General features: G+C 46.6%; 1 protein-coding gene across 5 annotated transcripts in view; it reads right to left on the bottom strand.

The window, feature by feature from the left end:
* Positions 1–23464, bottom strand: part of TECPR1 (tectonin beta-propeller repeat containing 1) — a 50182-nt gene that overhangs the window by 12662 nt on the left and 14056 nt on the right. For 4 of the 5 annotated variants that reach the window (XM_087729474.1, XM_087729475.1, XM_087729478.1 and 1 more), the window contains 13 exons: positions 22820–22920; positions 22185–22286; positions 20214–20359; positions 18773–19251; positions 16306–16451; positions 10580–10735; positions 9590–9739; positions 8448–8605; positions 7881–8008; positions 6124–6226; positions 5576–5672; positions 3707–3786; positions 3043–3099 (listed from right to left, as the gene is read on the bottom strand). In XM_087729474.1, coding sequence (XP_087585600.1) covers positions 3043–3099; positions 3707–3786; positions 5576–5672; positions 6124–6226; positions 7881–8008; positions 8448–8605; positions 9590–9739; positions 10580–10735; positions 16306–16451; positions 18773–19251; positions 20214–20359; positions 22185–22286; positions 22820–22920 — 1903 coding nt within the window. Of the gene's footprint in view, positions 1–3042; positions 3100–3706; positions 3787–5149; positions 5673–6123; positions 6227–7880; positions 8009–8447; positions 8606–9589; positions 9740–10579; positions 10736–16305; positions 16452–18772; positions 19252–20213; positions 20360–22184; positions 22287–22819; positions 22921–23464 lie in introns of those variants that run through there. The other variant, XM_087729479.1, reaches the window with a different exon arrangement.

The following is a 23464-nucleotide window of genomic DNA, read 5'->3' as shown; positions in this document are numbered from 1 at the left end:
CTCTCCTCTTCCTCCCGTCTTTTCCTCTTCCTCCATCCTACTTCTTCCCCTCTTCCTTCTCCTTCTCTCTCCCCCTCCTCTCCCCCCCCAAAACCCCACTCCCTTCTAGCACTGATGATGTAGAGCCGAGGTGGCGCAGTGGTTAAATGCAGCACTGCAGGCTACTTCAGCTGACTGCAGTTCTGCAGTTCTGCTGTTCAAATCTCACCGGCTCAGGGTTGACTCAGCCTTCCATCCTTCCGAGGTGGGTAAAATGAGGACCCAGATTGTTGGGGGCGATATGCTGACTCTGTAAACTGCTTAGAGAGGGCTGAAAGCCCTATGAAGCGGTATATAAGTCTAACTGCTATTGCTATTGTTGCCTAGTTGGATCATGAAACGTCTGCAAGAAAACCACCAAGCTCAGAGAGCACTAAAGACTCCATAGTTCTCCTTTTCTTCCCCTCCTCCTCCTCCCTGCAAACTCCACTCCCTTCTAGCACTGATGATGTTACCCAGTTGGGTCATGAAACGTTTGCAAGAAAACCACCAAGCTCAGAGAGCACCAAGGAGCCCTCATCAGGTCAACCCTGAGCTACAAATATTCTCTTCTATCGAAGCGGAAGGAATGGCCTTCGGCCAAAGGCGCCCTGGCTGAATCCTTCATTGGCTCCTTTCAGAAAAACATTCCTCGCCGACTCTTATAAACAGCCCTTTAGTGAATGAAAGAACAAACGAGCTAGGATGTGTATCTTACTCTCCCTTGCCATTTATTTAGCAAAACCCTGATCCAAACCAAACATAACATTATGCAAAGCGAAAACGAGTTCAACAACGCCTTTCGTTTTAGGCCTTTTCCTCCCCAATGTGGTGCTTCCCTGAGGTAAACATTGCTTAAATATTAAATATTAAAAATAATACAAACATAGGACATAAGGCAAAGGTTCCCTTCGCACATATGTGCGAGCCGTTTCCGACTCTAGGGGGCGGTGCTCATCTCCGTTTCAAAGCCGAAGAGCCAGCGCTGTCCGAAGACGTCTCCGTGGTCACGTGGCCGGCATGACTCAACGCCGAAGGCGCACGGAACGCTGTTCCCTTCCCACCAAAGGTGGTGCCTATTTTTCTACTTCCATTTTTTACGTGCTTTCGAACTGCTAGGTTGGCAGAAGCTGGGACAAGTCACGGGAGCTCGCTCCGTTACGCGGAGCGAGGGATTCGAACCGCCAAACTGCCGATCTTTCTGATCGGCAAGCTCAGCATCTTAGCCACTGAGCCTAAACCCCTTTTAATTTCCCAGTTTACAGATTTTCGGGGTGAAATTCCAGCAATCCTCATATTTACATAGAAATAATTTTCCTCTTCCATATCTTATTTCCCTATCATAATTCCACTGGTATCGTCTTTTGAACTATATATTTGTATTTAATATTTTTCTATTTGTTCCATTTCCCTCACCTTGATTTGATAATGGTTAATCGGCAATCTTTTTCTTTTTTTTAACTTATATTCCTGTTCTAACCAATCATAAAATCGCCCCCAAGTCCAGAAGTACACCCCAAAACAACATATATTCTTTTTTTTTTCAATATGATGCTATTTTTTTTAATTTTGAACAGTGTTGGGAAAGTTTAAAAATACTGATGCAACTATATGATAATAAACGTTAAAGTATCTGGGAGCAATTTTACCTGATCAAATTAAAAAACATTTTCATATTTGAACAAATTTCAAAATGAAAGCTTTTAAGCATTTCATGCCATTTAGCTTAAATTTGCTCTTAAATCTCCTTCGTAGATCAATCGCATTTCCTTGTCATGACAAAATACTGACAAAATATTCTGTTCAAGAAGTAAAAATATTTTACCAGCGGGAGAGCTGGTCTTCAGTTTGTTTGTTTTTTCCCCCAATCTCAGATTAGTTTCTGACTTATTTGACAGTTATTACTTGCGATTCAGTTCAACAGGAACTTGTGAGTAAGCAGGACTGAAAATCTACGAAGGGGATCAACAATGCTAACTAGATTCTAAGTTTCGTTTGGTAGCGGTTGATATGCTCATTATATGTGCATTATCACTAGAATGAAATTGCAATTATAGTGTTTCACGTGGCACGTCAAAACCGCAGCCCACTAAAGCGCGCCCGATTAAAGCACGTCGCTGACGTCATCAGCAGCGCGACAACAATGACTGCGGAGAAAAAAGGGTGCTTTAAAAAGCAAGCCGATTCACGTTAAGGTAAGGGTTAGCTTTAGGGTTAGGGTTAGGTTAAGCGTTAGGGTTAGGTTTAGGTTAAGGGTTAGCATTAGGTTTAGAGTTACGTTAAGGGTTAGGTTTAGGGTTAGATTAAGGGTTAGCATTAGGTTTAGAGTTATGTTAAGGGTTAGGTTTAGGGTTAGGTTAAGGGTTAGGTTTAGGGTTAGGTTTTGGGGGGTTAGGTTTAGGTTTACGCGTTAATTTTAGCTTTACCGCTCACAGCGTGCTTTTTTCATCGCGCTGTGATGACGTCAGGTACGCGCTTTCGTCGAGCGCGCTTTAGTCGACCGTGGTTTTGTGGTGGAACCAGTGTTTCATCCTATCTAACAAGAAGATCAAGCTTTGGCTAGTTTCGTCTACATAAATATACCTCCAATGCAGCATTTGCTTTAAAATTGATCAATTTTGCTAAATTTTAAAAGTCTTCAGTTAACAACGTATATTCCTGATTATAAACCATATATTCTTGAGCAGGTGTATTATAAACCAATTCTAATGAAATATGGGGCGGGATTTTATAAAATCAAGTGTGGGTGGAAGGCAAAGGGTAAAAATTGCTTTCCAACTGAGGCGTAAAAAAGGGCCCCGTCAGAAGAAGCTGGTTTGGAGATCTCTCTATCTAATCTTTTTATCGGCCTCCTCATTTATTGGGCCAAAGCAAACGTTGTGTTTGGAATGCCATCCGATGTTCTAAAAAAACAACAAAGCAACAGAAGAAACAACGAGTTCTCTAGAAATGGAGACGGCGGGCGGGGGGGACGACACACACACATGCTTTAAAATGGACCTTGTGACAGGTGAAAGAGGTTACCTGGCCCAGCGTCTCCGGCGCACAAAGTCCTTCATTGTTTTGTAGCCGTGATAAGACCTGTTGGAACAGAGAAGAACAGAATAACAAACGTTGGGAAGGGACCTGGGAGGTCTTCTAGTCCCACCCCCAGCTCAAGCAGGAAAGCCAACACCACTACAGCCAAAGGGTGGTCCAATCTCTTCTTAAAAACCTCCAGTGGACTTGTGGACTTCAACTCCCAGAATTCCTCCTCTCGCTCTTCATCTTGATGATGTGCGGACGGGCGGGGGGGGGGAGGGAGCTGGAACTGGTTCTAAACGGCACGGTAGATTTGTGGAACCTCTTCTATAGAAGAGGTTAGAACTGGCAGGAAACACCCCCCCCCCCACACTGTACAGATTGGACCCTGGGCTGCGGTAACTGGAGGGAGAGGGCTGGGCAATCACTTGATATGTACTTGTTCGTGCCTTTTTGCCTCAGATCTTGCTTTGCTTTCCGCTGCTATCGATTCATATCGAGGGAAAGTACTTTTATCTCTATTCAAATGGAGTTGAGGTTTCTCTTTCTTGGATATTGAAGGAGGCATCCCTGACAGGGGGGGTGGAGGGCAATTGGTCCCATGATTTAAGCCAGTTACTTGGATTTTTTTGGGGGGGGGAGTAAGAGAGAAGACCAAGGTCCTTACGCGGGAAAGTCTCCTGCGTACTGCCAACCTTCTCGGTCGGTCCCGCCCGAAACACTGAAATCGATGGCCCAGTCGGACACCTGCGCGGCCGAGAGAAAAAAAGGATTTATAACAGAACGAAATTTTATTCCCCTGCCTGGCTCTGGAATCTCGGGGGGTGGGGGGGTGGGGGGGAGGAGGAGAGGGGAATCCCCTGTTGACTTCCCAGAATGCTCCCCAACGATACTGGGAGAAGGGATTATGGGAATTTGAATATGACAAGAGTTCTTTCCGACACTGATAGGGCAAGCCACTAGAAGATAAACGGAGAGCAAACCGCACTCCCTTCGAGCACTGATGATGTTACCTAGTTGGGTTGTGAAATGTCTACCTAAATACAATCAAGCTCAGAGACCACCAAGGATCCCATAGCTATTGTCCTTCTTCTCTTCCTCCTCCTGCTCCTCTCCACAATCCTCACTCCTTCCTAGCACTGATGATGTTATCTAGTTGGGTCGTGAAATGTCTGCCTAAATACAACCAAGCTCGGAGAGCATCAAGGATCCCACAGTCTTCCTCTTCCCCCTCCTTCTCCTTCCTCTCCTCCTCCTCTTCCACTCTGCAAACCCCACTCCCTTCTAATGCTGATAATGTTACCTAGTTGGGTCATTAAATGTCTGCCTAAATACAACCAAGCTCAGCACCAGGGACCCCATAGTCATTATCCTCCTCCTCCTCTTCTTCCTCCTCCCCACCCAAATCTCCCCACAGTCCTCCTCCTCCTCCTCTCCACAAGTCCCCCTCCCTTCTAGCACTGATGATGTTCCCTACTTGGGTCGTGAAACATCTTCCCAAACACGACCAAGCTCAGAGAGCACCAGGGATCCCAGAGTCATTCTCTTCCTCCTCCTCCTTGCGGCGTACCCCACTCCCTTCTAGCACTGATGATGTTACCTAGTTGGGTCATTAAATGTCTGCAAGGAAACAACCAAGCTAAGGAATCAATAAAGACCCTACAGTTCTCCTCCTCCACCTGTCTTCCTACTTATTCCCCTCTTTCTTCTTCTCCTTCCTCCTCCTGTCTTTTCCTCTTCCTCCTTTCTACTTCTTCCCCTCTTCCTTCTCTTTCTCTCTCCTCTTCCTCCTGTCTTTCCCTCTTCCTCCTTTCTACTTCTTCCCCTCTTCCTTCTTTCTCTCTCCTCTTCTTCCTGTCTTTTCCTCTTCCTCCTTTCTACTTCTTCCCCTCTTCCTTCTCTTTCTGTCTCCTCTTCCTCCTGTCTTTTCCTCTTCCTCCTCCCTACTTCTTCCCCTCTTCCTTCTCTTTCTCTCTCCTCTTCCTCCTTTCTTTTCCTCTTCCTCCTGTCTTTTCCTCTTCCTCCTCCCTACTTCTTCCCCTCTTCCTCCTCCTTTCTACTTCTCTCCCTCTTCTTTCTCCCTCTCTCTCCTCTTCCTCCTGTCTTTTCCTCTTCCTACTTCTTCCCCTCTTCCACCTCCTTCTCTCTCCTCCTCCTCTTCCTGTCTTTTCCTCTTCCTCCTCTTCCTTTCTACTTCTTCCCCTCTTCCTTCTCCTTCTCTCTCCTCTTCCTCCTCCCTCCTTCTTCCCCTCTTCCTCCTCCTTTCTACTTCTCTCCCTCTTCCTTCTCTCTCCTCTTCCTCCTATCTTCTCCTCTTCCTCCTTCTTCCTCCTTCTTCCCCTCTTCCACCTCCTTCTCTCTCCTCCTCCTCTTCCTGTCTTTTCCTCTTCCTCCTCTTCCTTTCTACTTCTTCCCCTCTTCCTTCCCCTTTTCTCTCTCCAAGCTCAGAGAGCACCCAGGACCCCGCATTCCAACCCTGAGCCACAAATATTCTCCTTCGTCGATTATCATGGGCTGCAGAGAAAGCCCCACTTACCCAAGACCACTGTGGTGATGGGGTCTTGGTGTTAGCTTTGGTACATTCGCGCAAGCCGGACGCATCGCTCCACATATACCGGTCGGTGGGCAGGCCTCTGTTAAAGCAAACAGACTCAAGATTCATCAAATTTGCCTTGTGGGTTAAGGAAGCTTGCCAAAAAAATAATAATCATCATCATCAAATTGAGAGATGTTCATATTTTAGGACATGAAAATAACCAGTAGTGTAGTGGCCTAGAGGCAGAGCTCTTGCATCCCCATCAGGAGGCTGTGAGTTCGAACCTAGGTAGAGGCACTTATTACTCTCTCTCTGGGCACAATGAGACTATACAGTACGTATCTGCTGGGGGGAAAAACTCCGTACTGGTGACAGGAAGGCATCCGGCCAGTAAACACTCAGCTCCATTCAGTTGCCCAAGACTCCACCCCGCAAGGGATTATGAGGACATTAAAAGAGGGGGAGGATGATGGAAGTGAGCAGATAGCATAATTCTCACTGCAACAGGCTGTCAAACACAGAATTTTGACCTGTTCTGCTTTTCCCACCTGTTACTGTAGCCCGTGACGGGATTCCACCGCTGGTTTTCGTAAATGTAGATGCTCTTCACGTCCGCCTGCGGATGGATGTTCTCAGGATTGCCTGCCAAGCCTGTTTAAGTCAAGTCCATGAAAATTATTCCTGCATTTCATTTTCCTTCCTGGTGTTTTGGCTTCTGATTAAACGACCCTCTTCCACCTCCAAACTCAAAAGATTTGAGTTAGAGCCTCAGTGGCGCAGGGGTTCGAGTGCAGCACTTGCAGGCTGTTTCTGCTGACTGCAATTCAGCAGTTCAAATCCCACCAGGCTCAAGGTTGACTCAGCCTTCCGTCCTTCCGAGGTGGGTAAAATGAGGTCCCAGATTGTGGGGGGGCAAAAGGCTGACTCTGTAAACCGCTTAGAGAGGGCTGTAAAGCATTGTGAAGCGGTATATAAGTCTGCTATAGCAAAGAAGGGAAGGAAGGAAGCCATAGAGGTGCAGTTGTTACAATGCAGTGTTGGAGGCTAACTCTGCATTCCCACTGCCAGGAGTTCGATCCTGACCAGCTCAAGGTTGGCTCAGCTTCTCATCCTTCCAAGGTCCAAAAAATGAGGACCCAGATTGTTGGGGTCAAGAGGTCAACTCTGTAAACTGCTTAGAGAGGGCTGTAAAAGCACTGTGAAGCAGTATATCAGTATATTGCTAGTCCCTTCCTTTCCCTTCCTTTCCCTTCCCTTCCCTCCCTCCCTCCCTCCCTCCCTCCCTCCTTCCTTCCTTCCTTCCTTCCATCCATGGCCCACAGTGGTTAAAATGCATTATTGCAGGCTGACTCTGCCCACTGCCAGGAGAGCCGAGGTGGCGCAGTGGTTAGAGTGCAGCACTGCAGGCCACTTCAGCTGACTGCTATCTGCAGTTCAGCGGTTCAAATCTCACCGCCTCAAGGTTGACTCAGCCTTCCATCCTTCCGAGGTGGGTGAAATGAGGACCCAGACTGTGGGGGGCGATATGCTGACTCTGTAAACCGCTTAGAGAGGGCTGAAAGCCCTTTGAAGTGGTATATAAGTCTAACTGCTATTGCTATTGCTACTTTGTTCCTGACTGGCTCAAGATTGACTCAGCCTTCCATCCTTCTGAGGTGGGTCAAATGAGGACCCAGATTGTTGGGGGGCAAGAGGCTGACTCTGTAAACCCCTTAGAGAGGGCTGTGAAACATTGTGAAGCGATATATAAGTCTGCTATAGTGAAGGAAGGAAGGAAGGAAGGAAGGAAGGAAGGCATAGTGTGCAGTTGTTACAATGCAATGTTGCAGGCTAACTCTGCGTTCCCACTGCCAGCAGTTCAATCCTAACTGGCTCAAGATTGACTCAGCTTTCCGTCCTTCCGAGGTGGGTAAAATGAGGACCCAGATTGTTGGGGGCAAGAGGCTGACTCTGTAAACCACTTAGAGAGGCCTGGAAAGCACTGCGAAGTGGTATATAAATCTAAGTGCTACTGCTATTAACGCAATGCCACAAATTATAGCAAATGTACAGGACGGTTGAAGTACAGCATCCTAATAAATCAATCCAGGATATTAGTAAACCACATAGAACTCTATACGAGGACTTCAACTCCCAGAATTTCCCAGCCAACATTAATCCTGGGACTTGAAGTCCACATATTTTAAAACCTCTAAGGTTGAAAAACACTATTTTGGGTGAGCGAGCGAGAGACAGAGACAGATGTTCTTGTAAAATTGGCCATGTTCAACTGAAGCGAGGATTGACTGGAAGGGATATTTCTTACCTGACAAAAAACTTCCTCCATAACCACCGGTGTAAATCCAGGCGGTGTGGTCGTAACCCACTCCCCACACAATGCCATCGCTGTTGCATTCAATCATGCGCAGGTGTCCCCCGACTTGGCGCCAAAACCTACAAGGAGAATAGCCCACTCATTCTAATCCCTGTTGTCAAAGTGCACACAGTGTGACTGTGTGAATCAGCCCAGGAGCAAACACGGTAATTAAGAGGTTTGCATTATAAATAGTGGTTTTATCTACAAAGAATATATACATACACTTACTTTAGTCAGACCTCAAACAAACAGCAATTACAGCACGGAAGCACACAGGGAGAGAGAGATACGCCCCAACAGGGCCTCTTCTTATTACAGGCTCTTAAAGTGATATCATCCCAAAAACCTTGCCGACTCATTCCCAGCATTACATCATCGTAGCAGCTGGTCAGCTCTTACCCGGACACCTGTCCCTTGGTTCATCTCTATCCCATCAAATCGTGCTAAGAGAGAGATTGTTCTCGGTTCCAAAATCATTTTATTTAGCAAGGGAGATTGGAGATCAAGGTTGCTCACATTTGATCACAAGGCATCGGGTGCGTCAGGGCCTCCAGGTCAGGGTTGGGCTCGCTCACAAAGATGTCACCTTTGCAGGTCAGCGACCAGATGGCTTCAGGAGAAGGGGGGCCCTGCAGTTGCCGGCTCTCACAACAAGACATGTTCAGGAGTGCCAGCTGGGAGACACAAAGGAATTGGGAAAGAGATAGACACGGTTTAAACCCTTCCTAACCCTTAGATGAGGATATTTGTAGCTCGAATTGTGGAGGTCAATGGTGCTTTCTGAGCTTGGTGGCTTTCTTGCAGACGTTTCATTACCCAACTAGGTAACAACATCCGTGTAAGTAGTGGGTTTGCTCTGTGTTCATATACAAGTGTCAGTGTTGGTGGGAATTTTCTTGGTGGTTCCTTGACTAGGCTGTTGTTTACTATAAGGTTGTTTGTCTGAGTTGGTGGTTCCTTGGTTGGGTTATGGCTTACTTCTTGCTTGCTAATCTAGTGTTAATCCTGGTATTAACCACTGCTCATCTGGATGTTGCTTGCTGGAGAGGAGATGTTTTGGTCTTTTTGTTTCCTTTATTTTTTGGCTTTGCGCTTGTCTCTTTTCAATGGTGTGTAGATGTCGTTTATCTCTGTGTGCCTGTTGATAGCTAATTTGTCTGAGTGTCAAGAACAAATCCTTTCTAGCACGGATGATATCACCTTGTTTGGTAAAGAAGTGTCTGCAAGAAAACAACTAAGCTCAGAGACTAACAAGTACTCCACACTTCCTACTCTTTCTGGAAGACCTAACCAGTCCCACCAAATTCCCATCCTTCTACTGGATACGGTTAGTCCAGTGCCCCCCAATTCTTCACTCACCATCTTGAGAACTGTACTCCCAAAACAGCTGGAGGAAAGTCCCATTTCAAGCACAATATTATCTCCTTCTAAACCATAGTTAGATAAATAACCATCACTATGTCACTCTACAACTTGAGCCAAGCCACCAATGATGGTTTATCAAGGCCAGGTCTGGGCTCAGCCGACAAACTGAGTCCAAAATGAAGAATTTGCATTCTGTTTTGGGGCCGTAGGTCAATCCTACTAGAGTGTGACTTAAGCTTTGGAATTAGCTATCAACAGGCACACAGAGATAAACTACATCTCTCTAAACATACCCAGTCGTGCATTTCTTGCTCAGTGCTCGTAGCTAGACGGACGGGCCACCGCTGCTTAGTCCTCTCCGGCGTATAGAGAGCAAAGGAATGTTTGGCCTCATTCAGAATCTCAACCAGGATGGTGACTTCATTGAGGAACATGTGGACGTACTGGAGAACACAAAGAACATGTCAAGATCAGATCTTCGTTAAGGTAACATACGTGCTAGTCGTTCCCGACTCTAGGGGGCGGTGCTGATCTCCGTTTCAAAGCCGAAGAGCCAGCACCATCCGAAGACATCTCCGTGGTCATGTGGCCGGCATGACTCAAGTAGAAGAATAACTCATAAGTGCTCAAATGTGTTACAAGCTTCATTTTGCACACCGCAAAGTTTCTTCTTGGCAATACTGCTTCCTAGTGGACAACCTTTGGAAATCACATTCCCGATGCGATTTCACGCCTGAAATGTGCACATTTCAAGGGCCCCCTGGCTGTTTGTTTATTTCCGAGACATTTTTCATGCGCTTTTATTAGTTTATCAATATATAAAATACCAAGAGAACATTTAAAAAGTCATAGAAAACTAGGCGGGGGGAGGGGAAAAAAGGAGAAAATATGGAGTAAAGAGGAAAAAAGGAAAAATAAAAAAAGGAACTGACTTCCAACTCTCTTTACCACAGTAGAAATAACAACGTCACAACCTCAACTTTTTCCCTTTTGCACAACCATTTCTATAAAAAGGTAAAGGTTCCCCTCGCACATCTGTGCTAGTCATTCCCGACTCTAGGGGGCGGTGCTCATCTCCGTTTCAAAGCCGAAGAGCCAGCGCCGTCCGAAGACGTCTCTGTGGTCATGTGGCCGGCATGACTCAACGCAAAGGCGCATGGAACGCTGTTCCCTTCCCACCAAAGATGGTTCCTATTTTTCCATTTGCATTTTTTTACATGTCAAATTGTGGTCAAGGACTGGGTGCGAACTCCCCCCCCCCCCAGCGGCGCGGACACGCCTACCTTCTTTTCCTCGTTGTGCGTGTAGTAGATGAAGAGAATGCTGTCCCGTGTCCCGTCGTTCGCAGTGAATTGTTCCAGAGCAACCTGCACATCAATCCAACGGTAAGGCTTCCAACTTCTCCACCACTGTAAAGTTCCAGTTTTGACCCAGACAGACTGGAAGAGGCAAAAAATATATCATTCCATCGGAATCAGCCAAGACTAGAACTCACAGCCCCCTAGTGATTGGCTCAAAATCACCCAGCTGGCTTTCATGCTTAAAGTAAGACTAGAACTCTCAGTCTCCTGGTGATTGGCTCAAAATCACCCACCTGGCTCTCATGCCTAAGGAGGGACTAGAACTCCCAGTCTCCTGGTGATTGGCTCAAAATCACCCAGTTGGATTTCATGCCTAAGGAGGGACTAGAACTCACAGTCTCCTGGTGATTGGCTCAAAATCACCCAAATGGCTTTCATGCCTAAGGAGGGACTAGAACTCACAGACCCCTGGTGATTGGCTCAAAATCACCCAGCTGGCTTTCATGCCTAAAGTAAGACTAGAACTCACAGTCCCCTGGTGATTGGCTCAAAATTACCCAGCTGGCTTTCATGCCTAAGGAGGGACTAGAACTCACTGTCTCCTGGTGAATGGCTCAAAATCACCCAGCTGGCTTTCATGCCTAAAGTAAGACTAGAACTCTCAGTCTCCTGGTGATTGGCTCAAAATCACCCAGCTGGCTTTCATGCCTAAGGAGGGACTAGAACTCACAGTCTCCTAGTGATTGGCTCAAAATCACCCAGCTGGCTTTCATGCCTAAAGTAAGACTAGAACTCACAGTCCCCTGGTGATTGGCTCAAAATTACCCAGCTGGCTTTCATGCCTAAGGAGGGACTAGAACTCACTGTCTCCTGGTGAATGGCTCAAAATCACCCAGCTGGCTTTCATGCCTAAAGTAAGACTAGAACTCTCAGTCTCCTGGTGATTGGCTCAAAATCACCCAGCTGGCTTTCATGCCTAAGGAGGGACTAGAACTCACAGTCTCCTAGTGATTGGCTCAAAATCACCCAGCTGGCTTTCATGCCTAAGGAGGGACTAGAACTCACAGTCTCCTGGTGAATGGCTCAAAATCACCCAGCTGGCTTTCATGCCTAAAGTAAGACTAGAACTCACAGTCTCCTGGTGATTGGCTCAAAATCACCCAGCTGGCTTTCATGCCTAAAGTAAGACTAGAACTCACAGTCTCCTGGTGATTGGCTCAAAATCACCCAGCTGGCTTTCATGCCTAAAGTAAGACTAGAACTCACAGTCCCCTGATGATTGGCTCAAAATCACCCAGCTGGCTTTCATGCCTAAAGTAAGACTAGAACTCACAGTCCCCTGGTGATTGGCTCAAAATCACCCAGCTGGCTTTCATGCCTAAAGTAAGACTAGAACTCACAGTCTCCTGGTGATTGGCTCAAAATCACCCAGCTGGCTCTCATGCCTAAGGAGGGACTAGAACTCACAGTCCCCTGATGATTGGCTCAAAATCACCCAGCTGGCTTTCATGCCTAAAGTAAGACTAGAACTCACAGTCTCCTGGTGATTGGCTCAAAATCACCCAGCTGGCTTTCATGCCTAAAGTAAGACTAGAACTCACAGTCTCCTGGTGATTGGCTCAAAATCACCCAGCTGGCTCTCATGCCTAAGGAGGGACTAGAACTCACAGTCCCCTGATGATTGGCTCAAAATCACCCAGCTGGCTTTCATGCCTAAAGTAAGACTAGAACTCACAGTCTCCTGGTGAATGGCTCAAAATCACCCAGCTGGCTTTCATGCCTAAAGTAAGACTAGAACTCACAATCTCCTGGTGAATGGCTCAAAAATCACCCAGTTGGATTTCATGCCTAAGGAGGGACTAGAACTCTCAGTCTCCTGGTGATTGGCTCAAAATCACCCAGCTGGCTTTCATGCCTAAGGAGGGACTAGAACTCTCAGTCTCCTGGTGAATGGCTCAAAATCACCCAGCTGGCTTTCATGCCTAAGGAGGGACTAGAACTCTCAGTCTCCTGGTGATTGGCTCAAAATCACCCAGCTGGCTTTCATGCCTAAGGAGGGACTAGAACTCTCAGTCTCCTGGTGAATGGCTCAAAAATCACCCAGTTGGATTTCATGCCTAAGGAGGGACTAGAACTCCCCACCTCCCAGTTTCTAGCTTGGTGCCTTAACCACTAGGCCAAATCCTATTTACTCTTATAAAGCTGGCTTTCATGCCTAAGGAGGGACTAGAACTCACAGTCCCCTGGTGATTGGCTCAAAATCACCCAAATGGCTTTCATGCCTAAGGAGGGACTGGAACTCTCAGTCTCCTAGTGATTGGTTCAAAATCACCCAGCTGGCTTTCATGCCTAAGGAGGGACTAGAACTCTCAGTCTCCTAGTGATTGGCTCAAAATCACCCAAATGGCTTTCATGCCTAAGGAGGGACTAGAACTCTCAGTCTCCTAGTGATTGGCTCAAAATCACCCAAATGGCTTTCATGCCTAAGGAGGGACTAGAACTCACAGTCTCCTGGTGATTGGCTCAAAATCACCCAGCTGGCTTTCATGCCTAAAGTAAGACTAGAACTCTCAGTCTCCTGGTGATTGGCTCAAAATCACCCAGCTGGCTTTCATGCCTAAAGTAAGACTAGAACTCACAGTCTCCTGGTGATTGGCTCAAAATCACCCACCTGGCTCTCATGCCTAAGGAGGGACTAGAACTCCCAGTCTCCTGGTGATTGGCTCAAAATCACCCAGCTGGCTTTCATGCCTAAAGTAAAACTAGAACTCACAGTCTCCTGGTGATTGGCTCAAAATCACCCAGCTGGCTCTCATGCCTAAGGAGGGACTAGAACTCTCAGTCTCCTGGTGATTGGCTCAAAATCACCCAGCTGGCTTCCATGCCTAAAGTAAAACTAGAACTCTCAGTCTCCTGGTGATTGGCTCAAAATCACCCAGCTGGCTTTCATGGCTAAGGTAAGACTAGAATTCTCATTCTCCTGGTGATTGGCTCAAAATCACCCAGCTGGCTTCCATGCCTAAAGTAAAACTAGAACTCTCAGTCTCCTGGTGATTGGCTCAAAATCACCCAGCTGGCTTCCATGCCTAAAGTAAAACTAGAACTCTCAGTCTCCTGGTGATTGGCTCAAAATCACCCAGCTGGCTTTCATGCCTAAGGTAAGACTAGAATTCTCATTCTCCTGGTGATTGGCTCAAAATCACCCAGCTGGCTTTCATGGCTAAGGAGGGACTAGAACTCTCATTCTCCTGGTGATTGGCTCAAAATCACCCAGCTGGCTTTCATGGCTAAGGAGGGACTAGAACTCACAGTCTCCTGGTGATTGGCTCAAAATCACCCAGCTGGCTTTCATGCCTAAAGGAAGACTAGAACTCTCAGTCTCCTGGTGATTGGCTCAAAATCACCCAGCTGGCTTTCATGCCTAAGGAGGGACTAGAACTCACAATCTCCTGGTGATTGGCTCAAAATCACCCAAATGGCTTTCATGCCTAAGGAGGGACTAGAACTCACAATCTCCTGGTGAATGGCTCAAAAATCACCCAGTTGGATTTCATGCCTAAGGAGGGACTAGAACTCTCAGTCTCCTGGTGATTGGCTCAAAATCACCCAGCTGGCTTTCATGCCTAAGGAGGGACTAGAACTCTCAGTCTCCTGGTGAATGGCTCAAAATCACCCAGCTGGCTTTCATGCCTAAGGAGGGACTAGAACTCTCAGTCTCCTGGTGATTGGCTCAAAATCACCCAGCTGGCTTTCATGCCTAAGGAGGGACTAGAACTCTCAGTCTCCTGGTGAATGGCTCAAAAATCACCCAGTTGGATTTCATGCCTAAGGAGGGACTAGAACTCCCCACCTCCCAGTTTCTAGCTTGGTGCCTTAACCACTAGGCCAAATCCTATTTACTCTTATAAAGCTGGCTTTCATGCCTAAGGAGGGACTAGAACTCACAGTCCCCTGGTGATTGGCTCAAAATCACCCAAATGGCTTTCATGCCTAAGGAGGGACTGGAACTCTCAGTCTCCTAGTGATTGGCTCAAAATCACCCAAATGGCTTTCATGCCTAAGGAGGGACTAGAACTCTCAGTCTCCTGGTGATTGGCTCAAAATCACCCAGCTGGCTTTCATGCCTAAAGTAAGACTAGAACTCTCAGTCTCCTGGTGATTGGCTCAAAATCACCCAGCTGGCTTTCATGCCTAAAGTAAGACTAGAACTCACAGTCTCCTGGTGATTGGCTCAAAATCACCCACCTGGCTCTCATGCCTAAGGAGGGACTAGAACTCCCAGTCTCCTGGTGATTGGCTCAAAATCACCCAGCTGGCTTTCATGCCTAAAGTAAAACTAGAACTCACAGTCTCCTGGTGATTGGCTCAAAATCACCCAGCTGGCTTTCATGCCTAAGGAGGGACTAGAACTCTCAGTCTCCTAGTGATTGGCTCAAAATCACCCAAATGGCTTTCATGCCTAAGGAGGGACTAGAACTCTCAGTCTCCTGGTGATTGGCTCAAAATCACCCAGCTGGCTTTCATGCCTAAAGTAAGACTAGAACTCTCAGTCTCCTGGTGATTGGCTCAAAATCACCCAGCTGGCTTTCATGCCTAAAGTAAGACTAGAACTCACAGTCTCCTGGTGATTGGCTCAAAATCACCCACCTGGCTCTCATGCCTAAGGAGGGACTAGAACTCCCAGTCTCCTGGTGATTGGCTCAAAATCACCCAGCTGGCTTTCATGCCTAAAGTAAAACTAGAACTCACAGTCTCCTGGTGATTGGCTCAAAATCACCCAGCTGGCTTTCATGCCTAAGGAGGGACTAGAACTCTCAGTCTCCTGGTGATTGGCTCAAAATCACCCAGCTGGCTTCCATGCCTAAAGTAAAACTAGAACTCTCAGTCTCCTGGTGATTGGCTCAAAATCACCCAGCTGGCTTTCATGCCTAAAGTAAGACTAGAACTCTCAGTCTCCTGGTGATTGGCTCAAAATCACCCAGCTGGCTTTCATGCCTAAAGTAAGACTAGAACTCACAGTCTCCTGGTGATTGGCTCAAAATCACCCACCTGGCTCTCATGCCTAAGGAGGGACTAGAACTCACAGTCTCCTGGTGAATGGCTCAAAATCACCCAGCTGGCTTTCATGCCTAAGGAGGGACTAGAACTCACAGTCTCCTGGTGATTGGCTCAAAATCACCCAGCTGGCTTTCATGCCTAAAGTAAGACTAGAACTCTCAGTCTCCTGGTGAATGGCTCAAAATCACCCAGCTGGTTTTCATGCCTAAGGAGGGACTAGAACTCACAGTCTCCTAGTGATTGGCTCAAAATCACCCAGCTGGCTTTCATGCCTAAGGAGGGACTAGAACTCTCAGTCTCCTAGTGATTGGCTCAAAATCACCCAAATGGCTTTCATGCCTAAGGAGGGACTAGAACTCACAGTCTCCTAGTGATTGGCTCAAAATCACCCAGCTGGCTTTCATGCCTAAGGTAAGACTAGAACTCACAGTCTCCTGGTGAATGGCTCAAAATCACCCAGCTGGCTTTCATGCCTAAGGCTGGACTAGAACTCCCCACCTCCCAGTTTCTAGCTTGGTGCCTTAACCACTAGGCCAAATCCTATCCTCTCTTATAAAGCTCTCCTTTGAAGACTTCTTGGTTCCAAAGTTTGGACTATAGAATCACCACAAAACCCCATCAGGTCCTTTCCCCCTTTCCCCCAACTTTACTTGTTCCACCGCCTGTTCGTAATGTCTGAAGTTGTCCAATTCTCGGTGGGTCCTTTCCGACAGCTGGCGGAAGATTTGCTTCCTCCATTGGGCGGTATGGCTGGGGCTGATGGATAGTGCCAAGGACTGAGAGCAGGGGGTTAAAGCTATAACAGGAGGGGAGAAAAAAAAAAGAGAATTCCCAATCAAGCATTTCCTTTGATTCTTTCCTTATAAAACAAGTTTTTAAAGAATTGCTGGTATTTCTACGCTGCTCCACTCCAAACAACTCTTGAGTGGCAGAGGGTCATCAGGATTAGAAACAAGCAAAAAAAAAAATTGTTCTCAACTTTCAACCATTTGTTTAGGGGCTTCCAATTTACGACGGCCCTGAAAAAAGAATGGATTTACGACTGGGCTTACGTTGAAATTACATTCGTGGCGAGACTGCCGCATTGCAGGCTGACTCTGCCCACTGACAGGAGTTCAATCCTGGCTGGCTCAAGATTGACACTACCTTCCATCGTTCTGAGGTTGGTAAAATGAGGACCCAGATTGTTGGGGGCAAGAGGCTGACTCTGTAAACCACTTGGAGAGGGCTATAAATCATTGTGAAGCGGTATATAAATCTAAGTGTTTTCCTTCGTTCCTTCCTTCCTTCCCAAGGTCAGTAAAAGGAGGACCCACATTGTTGGGGGCAAGAGGCTGACTCTGTAAACTGCTTAGAGAGCTGTAAAGCACTGGGAAGTGGTATATAAGTCTGCTATTGCTATTGCCCTTCCTTCCTTCCTTCCTTCCTTCCTTCCTTCCTTCCTTCCTCCTTTCCCTTCCCTCCCTCCCTTCTTTCCTTCCCAAGGTCAGTAAAACGAGGACCCACATTGTTGGGGGTAATAGGCTGACTCTGTAAACTGCTTAGAGGGCTGTAAAGCACTGGCAAGCGGTATATAAGTCTAAGTGTTATTGTTCGTTCGTTCGTTCGTTCCTTCCTTCCTTCTTTTCCAAGGTAGGTAAAATGAGGACCCAGATTGTTTGGGGGAAAGAGGCTGACTCTGCAACCCCCTTAGAGATCTGCTGTGAAGCACTGGGAAGCATATACGTCTAAATGTTATCCTTCCTTCCCTTCTTCCTTGGCATTACAGTGGTTAGAATGCAGTATTGCAGGCTAACTTTGCCCACTGCCAGGAGTTCGATCCTGACTGGCTCAAGGTTGACTCAGCCTTCCCGAGGCGGGTAAAACGAGGACCCAGATTGTTTGGGGGGGCAAGAGGCTGACTCTGTAAAAGGGTTTAAAAGAGGGCTGTACAATAAAAACTTTGGATACTTAATCAGAAACTAACAATGGCTACGGCGTATAAAGAAAACCTTTATAAGATGTTCTACAGACGGCATCTCCCTCCAGCACGGCTCTCCAAAATGTTTAAAAATCTGGACCCAAATTGTTGGAAGTGTAAAAAAACCACCAGGCACTTTTTATCATATGTGGTGGACGTGCAATGAGGCAAAACATTATTGGAAGATGATTCAATCGTGGTTAGAACAAATGGTGGGAGGCCAAATCTTGTTTAAACCGGAATTTTTTCTCCTAGGTATAATACCGGAGGGGTTTAAGAAAGATACACTTTATTTAATTATTCACGTACTAACTGCGGCGTGCACAACTTATGCACAATATTGGGAAAAAGAAAATACACCATCAGAGCTAGATATAATCAGAAAAGTGTTGGCCTGTGCGGAAGCAGATTGACTCACTCCTGAACTTAAAAATAAAGGGGAATCGGAATATTTTGAAGTCTGGAACAGATTTTACGACTGGCATAAGACAAGGTGACAAACTGTATATATTGTGATTGGACAGAAGGATAGACAATGTATTAAGTAGGCTAATTGTCAATGGTTGTGACTAGCTGTATATAATGTGAATGTAGTCACTTCATGGTATTGGACCTGGGTACTTGAGAGACCGCCTACTGCCAATCACCTCCACCAGACCGATTAGATCGCACAGACTAGGCCTCCTCCGAATTCCATCCGCCGGCCAGTGTCGACTGGCGACTACCCGGAGGAGAGCCTTCTCTGTGGCTGCTCCGACCCTCTGGAACGAACTCCCCGTGGAGATTCGCACCCTCACCACCCTCCAGGCCTTCCGCAAAGCCCTTAAAACCTGGCTGTTCCGACAGGCCTGGGGCTAAAGAACCGTTGCCCCTATCTCGAATGGTATGATTGTTGTGCTTTTTAACTATGTATAGTTTTGTGTTCTTGTTAAACTGTTTGTATCCCCCCTTCCCTTTTTCAGTTGTGAACCGCCCTGAGTCCCTTTAGGGAAAAGGGCGGCATACAAATGCAATAAAACTCTAAACTCTAAACTTCGACTTCGCGATACTGCATTGTTTTAAATGTAAAAATAATAAAAATATATTGGGGAAAAAAAAGAGAGGGCTGCACTACAAAGCGGCATATAAGTCTTAAGGGCTATCGCTGTACCACTCACCTGACTGAACTGTGAACCATTTGAGCGGGCTCTGCGAATCTACCAGGCAGCCTCTGCTGGAGACCCAAATCCAGAGGGGAAGATCGTCGGTCACAAAATGATCCTCCACCCCGGCCGGTAAGAAGGACGACAAGCTGGAGGTCTCGGCAACCACAGCCGCCTTGGACATCCTGCTGGCTTCTTTCAAGTCGATGTTGGTCCACTGCGGCTTGGGTGGAAGCGAATCCAGGTCGGAGAGAGGTTTATCTGGGCCAGCTTGATGGTCTCCATCTGACCCGGCTGTTGGTTCATCCAGAACGGTGGCTAAAGGGTCCATGTCCATCTCCAAGGCCGGATGGGGACTGTGGGTGACCTCGGGACCAGATCCAGGGAGACGAGCATCATTCGGAAGGGATTCTGGTTCGGAGTGGGACTCTCCATCGCTCTGAAAGACGGAGGGGCTGTGTTCCTTGATGTCGTCCGTAAAGAAGCATCCGGCGCTGGAGACGCGAGAGGGGGGAAAACAGATCTTACTCTCCACTATCCACATTGGGGTGGATGGAAACACTGGTGAGTTTGTGCGTCTTTTATCCCCCAAATGTCAACTCTCCGTGTTGACATTCTACCCGTAACGTCGGCGGAGCTGGATCTCAGATTACAGTCTCTGGGTTGAGATGAATGAAACTATTGGATAATGTGATTTACGACACAGACCGAAGGGAGGAAAGGAACAGGGGCAATCTTCAGAAGCAGATAAAGAGAGCCAAGAAATGGCTGCGGATAAATATTGCCTAATGATGAATGCCTAATGAAGCGGTTAATAAATCACTGGTTTTTGTATCAAGGCATTGGCTCGATTATTATGAATCAGTTACGGCATCGTTAGGAAACTTAACATCGTTAGGAAACTTAACAGACAGGCATTTCTTGGCTCCCTTTATCTGCTTATTTTCTTGCATCATCCACTACAGCAGGGGTGTCAAACTGGGGCCGCCCCAGAAACAGCTTCTGCCACAGGGTCCCGAGCTCAGATTTCGGCTGCCACAGCCTCCTACAACCCTGGCCGGGGAAAAGGGAGCTTGGGTTAGGGTTAAGGTGGCCAGCTCCATTTTCACTGGCAGAGGGCTGCAGGAGGCCGTCACAGCTGGAAACGGAGCTCGGGAGCCCGTTTTCGCTGGCAGAGCCCTCGGGCCGCCAGAGGTGCTCTCTGACATGAGTGGCATCGAGCTGGCCATGCCCCCCTGGCCACACACCCCCCGGCAAGGTCAAACACAACCATGATGCGGCCCTCAATAAAATCGGTTGTGATGTTTGACAAAGCAAAGTCAACGGTGGAAACCGGATCTGCTGAACGGCTGTGGTTCCCTTAACAGCTGTCTGTTTTGCTTAACAACTGTGGTGGAAATCAGGTGCAACATCGGGTGTTCGTTCCATACCCTGCTTCGGATAACAGTTACCTTACCTGAGGAGGCTGGTGGAGCTGCCGGTTTGCGATCGGTCGCTCTCTCGGTTGCAGGCAATGGCTTTCCACATTTTCCCGCTTAGCTCGCTTGGCGTGACGCCTTGACGGAAGTAAATCGCTCGGTCCTCACAGCTGATCCCCCAAACCTGGGTCGGAAAGGAAGGGGAGGAATGGATATGAAAGAAAGGAAAGGGAGGAGAGGGAAGATAAGGGGGAAAGGAAAGGAAGATAAAAGGAGGGGAGGGGAGGAGAGAGAAGGAAATATAAAATAAGGAGAGGAGAGGAGAGGAAAAGGAAATATAAAACAAGGAAGGAGGAGATGAGAGAGAAGGAAATACAAAATAAGAAGGAAGAAGGAGAGGAGAGCAAGAAATATAAAATGAGGAGAGGAAAGGAGAAAGAAGGAAATATAAAATAAGAAGGAAGGAGGAGAGGAGAGGAAAGAGAAGGAAATATAAAATAATAAGAAAGAAGGAAAGGAGAGCAAGAAATATAAAATGAGAAGAGCAAGAAATATAAAATGAGAAGATGAAAGGAGAAAGAAGGAAATATAAAATAAGAAGGAAGGAGGAGAGGAGAGAAGAGGAAAGAGAAGGAAATATAAAATAATAAGAAAGAAGGAAAGGAGAGCAAGAAATATAAAATGAGAAGAGCAAGAAATATAAAATGAGAAGAGGAAAGAAGAAAGAAGGAAATATAAAATAAGAAAGAGAGGAAAGGAGAGGAGAGGAGGGGGAAATATAAAATAAGAAGGAAGGAGGAGAGGAAAGAGAAGGAAATACAAAATAATAAGAAAGAAGGAAAGGAGAGGAGAGAGGGAAATATAAAATAAGAAGGAAGGAGGAGAGGAAAGAGAAGGAAATACAAAATAATAAGAAAGAAGGAAAGGAGAGCAAGAAATATGAAATGAGAAGAGCAAGAAATATAACATGAGGAGAGGAAAGGAGAAAGAAGGAAATATAAAATAAGAAGGGAGGAGGGGAGAAGAGGAGAGGAAAGGAAAGAGAAGGAAATATAAAATAATAAGAAAGAAGGAAAGGAGAGCAAGAAATATAAAATGAGAAGAGCAAGAAATATAAAATGAGAAGAGGAAAGAAGAAAGAAGGAAATATAAAATAAGAAGGAAGGAGGGGAGAAGAGGAGAGGAAAGGAAAGAGAAGGAAATATAAAATAATAAGAAAGAAGGAAAGGAGAGCAAGAAATATAAAATGAGAAGAGCAAGAAATATAAAATGAGGAGAGGAAAGGAGAAAGAAGGAAATATAAAATAAGAAGGAAGGAGGGGAGAAGAGGAGAGGAGAGGAAAGAGAAGGAAATATAAAATAATAAGAAAGAAGGAAAGGAGAGCAAGAAATATAAAATGAGAAGAGCAAGAAATATAAAATGAGAAGAGGAAAGAAGAAAGAAGGAAATATAAAATAAGAAAGAGAGGAAAGGAGAGGAGAGGAGGGGGAAATATAAAATAAGAAGGAAGGAGGAGAGGAAAGAGAAGGAAATACAAAATAATAAGAAAGAAGGAAAGGAGAGGAGAGAGGGAAATATAAAATAAGAAGGAAGGAGGAGAGGAAAGAGAAGGAAATACAAAATAATAAGAAAGAAGGAAAGGAGAGCAAGAAATATGAAATGAGAAGAGCAAGAAATATAAAATGAGGAGAGGAAAGGAGAAAGAAGGAAATATAAAATAAGAAGGAAGGAGGGGAGAAGAGGAGAGGAAAGGAAATATAAAATAAGAAAGAGAGGAAAGGAGAGGAGGGATGAACAGGAAGCATCACATCTGCCCTCTAGAAGGGATATCCAACCCAAACCCTTGGGCTTTCTCCTGGAAAATATTCTTGGGAAGCTGACATAACCAGAGAGTGGAAACTGCAAAAATGCTTAGCTTAACTACGTGCAAATGAAGCAACACGCAGTTGAGTTTTCAGTTACTTCTTTGGGAAATCTACCTCCCCCCCCAACCCTCTCCGAGACTTACCTGGTCGTTTAAGCCCACGTCCACCATCTGCATTTCACCAACCATCTCGATCCAGCTGGTGCCACAAGGATTGTAGGAATTCACGCCACGCCGGAACCAGACCTAGATGAGAAAAAAAAGGCCGAGCCGAGGTGGCGCAGTGGTTAAATGCAGCACTGCAGGCCACTTCAGCTGACTGCTAGTTCTGCAGCTCGGCGGTTCAAATCTCACCGGCTCAGGGTTGACTCAGCCTTCCATCCTTCCGAGGTGGGTAAAATGAGGACTCGGATTGTTGTTGGGGGCAATATGCTGACTCTGCAAACCGCTTAGAGAGGGCTGAAAGCCCTATGAAGCGGTATATAAGTCTAACTGCTATTGCTATTGCTAAAAATCCTCAGGTCAGGGATGGAGGTTTGGGGTACCTCTCTTGCCTCCCCCCCCAAAAATAAGCCCCCTTAAAATCCCAACGTTGGAACGAGTTATGAATAACAGCATAATCGTCTCATCCCAGACTGCTTGAGGTAAATCACAGAATGGGCCACCTTTATTCAGGTAAACCTTTGTAGCGGATAAGAGATCTCAAGTCTTTGGAAATTCTCCTACCATCAGCAGGACTAGCAACTTAGTCAACCTATACGGCCCCGAAAGCCACTCACTTTTCTGTCTTTCGTGACCGCCCAGACTACATTCACCCCAACGGATACGTGCGAAATGCCGTTCTCGGCAACCGGTGGATCCACAATTGTCCACGATGTTCCTGACCAAAGAGAAGAGGCAGAAATCAATGAGGAGGATGACCCAATTGTTGTGTGGCCCGCCAGCGGCCAGTGAGGAGGTTGGGGAGGAAGATGGGCCAGTCCTGGAGTCTGGGGGAGGCTCTGATGAGGGCTCTGCGTCGGAGGCAGAGAGGGGGCCAGGGCTGTCTGACAGTTATCAGCTGCCTTCGGAGTCAGACATCAGTGAGGCAGAAGAACAGCTGGAGCCTGTTCCCAGTGTGTGCATGTGCAGAATTGCCAGACAAAGGGAACAGCTAAAGAACAGGGGTCAACTTGGAAGTAAGGCCACAGGTGGACGATGAATGGCCCCTCCCAGAGGAGATAAAAGAGGAGCGAAGGGGGAGTGGAGTTTGCAGGAGACCATTAGTTCGCTTAATTGGTTCGTGACTCTCTGAGACTCCTTGCTAAGTTTTGCAAAGATCGTCCTGGCAGCTCTCCAAGCCAGATAAGGTCTGTGACCGTAAATCCGCCCTTGAAAGACTTTGCTGGATGTGAATGAGCAGAATTCACACTAAATTAATAAAA

Source organism: Thamnophis sirtalis, unplaced genomic scaffold (assembly GCF_051295495.1).
Source record: "Thamnophis sirtalis isolate CommonGarterSnake01/CBP01778 unplaced genomic scaffold, rThaSir2_p1.2 scaffold_14, whole genome shotgun sequence".
Taxonomy (NCBI): domain Eukaryota; kingdom Metazoa; phylum Chordata; class Lepidosauria; order Squamata; family Natricidae; genus Thamnophis; species Thamnophis sirtalis.
Note: the sequence above shows the minus strand (reverse complement) of the source record. Positions and strands in the feature narration are given on the sequence as shown.